The following is a 5,181-nucleotide window of genomic DNA, read 5'->3' on the forward strand; positions in this document are numbered from 1 at the left end:
GTTAGTTAGAAAGGAGCGAAACCAGGAAAGCAAAGGATCGGAAAATCCAAAATACTGTAATTTATAGAACAATATTTCAAGATTAACACGATCAAAAGCTTTCGAGAAGTCTGTATAAATAATATCAGTTTGTGAATTAGAGTTAAATGAGTTAAGTATTAGATTTTTTACCAGAGATAAATTAGTGCATGATGAACGTTTAGATATAAAGCCATGTTGATTTTGAAAAAGGTATGGGGAACAATATGATGTTAATTTAGATGAAATTAAATTAGAAAATAGTTTAGGAATAGCAGATAGCTTAGAGATAGGTCTATAATTTGGAATTGATGACGGATCACCTTTCTTAAAGACTGGGGAAACAAAAGAAGTTTTCCAGAACTCAGGAAAAATACCAATATTAAGAGAGGTATTGAAAATAATAGTTAAATTGGAGTTAAAACAAATCTACAATTATAAAGGAAAATAGGAGGAATACCATCAGGTCCACTACTTGATAAAAGAGGTAGGCTAGAAATTAAATTAAATACATCTATTTCAGTAAATTTTAATTTATTAAACGAAAAGGTTGAATTAATAATTTTATCATTTAATTTATTACTTCCAAAATTACTATGAGTAGAATTACAATAAGCCTTGGAAAAATAAGATGCATAAAGGTTAACAATGTCTTGGCCATTATTAGCAGAAACAGAATCATAATTGACAATTTTAGGTAAAGCATTTTTATCTCTTCTGTTATTTACAAATTTCCAAAATTCTTTAGGATTATGTTTAATAGATTGTTGAGATTTAATGGTGTAGTTGTAATAATCAAGTTTTGCTAGACTTTTGCATTTAGCTCGCAGCCGAGAAAAATGGTTGTAATCAATTATATTATTATTTTGTTTGTAGGATAAATGAGCAATTTTTTTTTCTCTTATCAACAATTTAAGCTTTTTAGAATACCAAGTAGGGAAAGAATTTTGGAACATAAATTTCAATGGAACAAAATTATCAACTGCTTTATATATTATTGAATATAATTGATTAATAAGAATATTAATGTCTGTTGAATTAAAAACCTGATCAGAGATTAAGTCACCTAAAAAATTTATAATATTAATATAATTACAGTTTTTGAAATCATAAACTAATTCAGGTAATTGTAATAGTTCAAATTGATTACAGTCTAACGATATATTTAACGCGGGATGATGATTATCGATTGGTAATAATGGATCAGGATCGTTAGAGACATTAACATGAACATCTGATAATACTAAATCTAAAATAACATTATTGTGATTACGAATAAAATTATATTGATTTAAATTTAGATGAGATAACATACCAATAAAATAAGATTCAATATTAGAATTACAATTAACAGGTAAGGAAGTATTAGACCAAATTAACGATGGTAAATTAAAATCACCTAATATAATAATTTTAGAATTAAGATTATTTTGATAAAGTTCATTAAGAGCAAAAAATAAATTTTCATACATAATGATATTTGAACGAGGTGGAATATAAACACAGCAAAGTATAGGGGAAGATGGGGGAATGGTGGCCACCTAAGCGGGAGTTCATGTATCTCCGGTAATAATGAACCAAATATTTTACTATTGCTAACATTAGAACTACAAAGTTGTTAGCTACTACATGTATAAGTTTCAAATTTTTAAAGCTAAGTGTAATATTTTTTTTTTTCATTTTTTAAAAAAACGCAAATGACCGGTATTACCCATATAGTGGGTTAATACCAGTCACACAAAAATACATGTAAAAGTAAAGGACAAAATATAACTTTCTAAAAATCTTACAAATTATAATTAAAATATGATGTCATCTGTACAGAGATATTTATCAATATTAAGAATTACTAAAATGCATTAGAAATGTGTAATTTTTGTATCAATACATTTTAAAAGTATAAAAAAATATATCTTAGGTACCAAAAAGCGAACAAACTTTTAATTTATTTCAATTAAAATTATTTTTTGCATTGTATTTTGTACATCAGATTATATATTTTTAATAAACAAATATAAGTTACCTAATATATAAAATATAGGCAGGTAAATATGTACTTTCATAATATAATAATCATTAAATAGAATAGATATATAAATTTCAGTCCACATACTTGGTAAAATAAAAAAAACAAATTATAGTATGTATTATAGTACTTAGGTAAACAGTCTTTCATCAAATTTAACAATTAATAATAAAATTATCACTTTCATATAATAAGTAAACTTCAAATAGGATATATAAATTGCAGTCCTCTCCTGCTTGGTAGAAAAAAAACAAATTATAATATATGTATAAAACTTCAAATAGAATATATAAATCGCAGTCCTCTCCTGCTTGGTAAACAAAAAAAAAACAAATCATAATATGTATAGCTCTTAGGTAGACAAGTCTTTTCATCAAATTTAACAATTAATAATAACATTATCACTTTCATATAATAAGTAAACTTTAAATAGAATATATAAATTGCAGTTCTCTCCTGCTTGGTAAAAAAAAAAAAACAAATTATAATATGTATAGCTCTTATGTAGACAAGTCTTTTCATTTAATTTAACAATTAATAATAACAAATACTAGTTAACACTTAGGTATAATTTAGTATACAAATATCAGGAACTTAATTATTCATTTCAGTCTTTCTTAAATATCGATTACATATATCACAAATGTAGCCTTCTGGTGAATCTGCATCGCTGCAATCAGCGTGTACCCAAAACCCACAACTAGTGCACCGATACCAAACTTCATTTTTACCATACTCTTCACAAATTAAACATACTTCACTGCCATCATTGATGTTGTCATCACTATCATCATCACATATCTCCATTATATCAACACTTTCATCATCACTTGATTGATCAAAAAGTCTTTTTGCAGAGACTTTTTTTTTTCAGCTATAAAAACACAAACCAATTTGATTACATATTTTTTTGTAGTTAGTAAAATATACCTATCCATCTTAATAATTTAATTAAATACTGATTCTACTTACATTTGTGTTTTAAATCATTTTCAAAATCATCAAAAAGGTTTCGTTTTGTGATTTTATCTTTTTTTGTGCCTAAAAAAATAAAAAAATAAAATGAAAATAATATATTATATTATAATATATTATATTTTTTTTAGCTTGGTAAGCTACCAAACTATATTTACTTACATTTAGGTTTAGAATTTCTTATTTTTTGAAGTTTTGCTTCTGTTTTTGTTGACTTTTCTTTTCTTTTTTTTTCTCTTTCTTGCAGTTTATCTTTCATGGGAGTACCTGTTATCAAAGTGGAGTGCTGTTTAGCAGCTACTCTTCTCACTATTTTTATCGGCATTTTTTTAGGAATTGGTGTTAATTCTTCAATACTAACCAGGCTTTGAGATATTTGAGGTGAAACAAGAGAATCATCAGCATTCTTAGAAGATTGAGGAGTTGAGTTTGAAGTATTAGGGGTTTCAATTACATTAATTGGATCATCACAATTTAATGTGGCAGCAGCAAAATAATCTTCATCGGTGAAAATATTCGGATTCAGTGGCACAATGCCCGTTGAGGCAAACCCTGAAATCCCTTTCTGTATTGTAGCTACACAAGAATAAGCTTTATTAAATAACTCTACTAAATCATATGGTGTTATTTTTACTAGGCAATGTGATTTAATATATAAGTCACACTCTCTTTTAAATGCAGCTTTTAGTGGACCAAAAAAACTAACATCTAATGGCTGTAGTCTATGGGAAGTATGAGGTGGTAATGATAACATAACAATATGTTTTGATCTGCAAAACTCATAGGCTGCCATGGAAATATGACTGTTGTGGTTATCTAATATTAATAAGACAGGATATTCTTGTGATGGTTTTGCATAATAATTGAAATGTTTGAGCCATTCAAGAAAAACTTCTTCATTAGTCCAACCATTTTTTGTACATTGATATAATGCTACAGGAGGACCATTTTTAGTTAATTGATTGCTCATCCTTTTCCTAAGAAAAATAAAAGTTGGTGGAATAAATGTTCCAGATGAACTCATTCCACAGATTACTGTTACATTCTTTCCTCTTTCCCAACTAGTAATAGAGCCCACTCTTTTCTGGCCTTTTGGAGCAATAATTTTGCCTGGATCCTGTACTGTACTAATCCCTGTCTCATCCATATTATAAATATTAGCTGGAGTAAAATTATATTTTTCCATTACTTTTTCAAGATTTTGAAAGAATAGTGAAACCTCTGTTTTGTTAAATGCAGTAATTCGACTCATACTAGTGGCTTCAGGTTTTCTTACAGTTACAGAAGGATTCCGTCTAATAAAATTTCGAAACCAATCAACACCAGCAACCTTATGATGATGATTAAATTTGTTTTTAATATTATTTTTAACAGCAAATGTATAGGCAGCTGCTCTTAGTTGTAAAGGGGTCAAACCATAAAAAAGATTAGCTAGTTTAATTACATGATCAGCAATTTCTTGTTCGTTTGATGATGAAAACACTGACATACAACCTAATCTTGGAGGTTGATAATTACTGTGGTTTATTCTTTCTTGGAGAGTACTGTATGGTATATTGAATTTTTTAGCAGCCTTACGCATACTCATCTCTTTATTAGCAACAACATTTATGGCTTGTACTAAGTCTTCGGTATTCCAACTACCTTTAGTTGTTTTTCTAATGTATGTTCGTGGCATCTAAAATAAATTATTAACCTATTAAAATTATACCTAATATTTAATATAATTTATTTGAGGCGGGGTAATGACAGTCAGACAAAATTTGACCGCAATTACCTCATCACATTTGGCCGGTAATACCCCTTTCATAGTTATTTTTAAATACATGCATTTACTTAAAAACCATACTATTTAGGTGAATCATGATCACATAATTGTAATCCTCATAATATTTAGAGGTAAATACAACCATTAATGTAGAAAAAAAAATTAAAACTCTTACCTTCAGATGATTTTCGGTTTTGAAAAATATTAGATCAAAAGTGATAATAAAATTGATAACCAACTTTTGGTGGGAAAAATTGTGTTTATCATTTTGAGACATCTGATATTAGGTTTTGATAACAACACTTATCAAATAACGTGAAAATCTAAATTTTAGCTATCATATTTCATGAGATATGTCACTGACCGGTATTACCCACTGGCCGCCATTCCCCCA

General features: G+C 27.7%; 1 protein-coding gene across 1 annotated transcript; it reads right to left on the reverse strand.

Moving 5' to 3' along the window:
- Positions 1-2,850: 2,850 nt before the first annotated feature.
- On the reverse strand, positions 2,851-4,829 carry LOC111029276. The gene is made up of 4 exons (XM_022308238.1): positions 4,797-4,829; positions 3,182-4,697; positions 3,017-3,085; positions 2,851-2,918 (listed from the first exon to the last, which is right to left on the reverse strand). Exons 1-4 carry the CDS (start codon positions 4,827-4,829, stop codon positions 2,851-2,853), a joined length of 1,686 nt encoding a protein of 561 aa, XP_022163930.1.
- Between the last annotated feature and the right edge of the window lie 352 nt (positions 4,830-5,181).

The sequence above is a fragment of the Myzus persicae genome, unplaced genomic scaffold (assembly GCF_001856785.1).
Source record: "Myzus persicae strain clone G006 unplaced genomic scaffold, MPER_G0061.0, whole genome shotgun sequence".
NCBI classification, from domain to species: Eukaryota; Metazoa; Arthropoda; class Insecta; order Hemiptera; family Aphididae; genus Myzus; species Myzus persicae.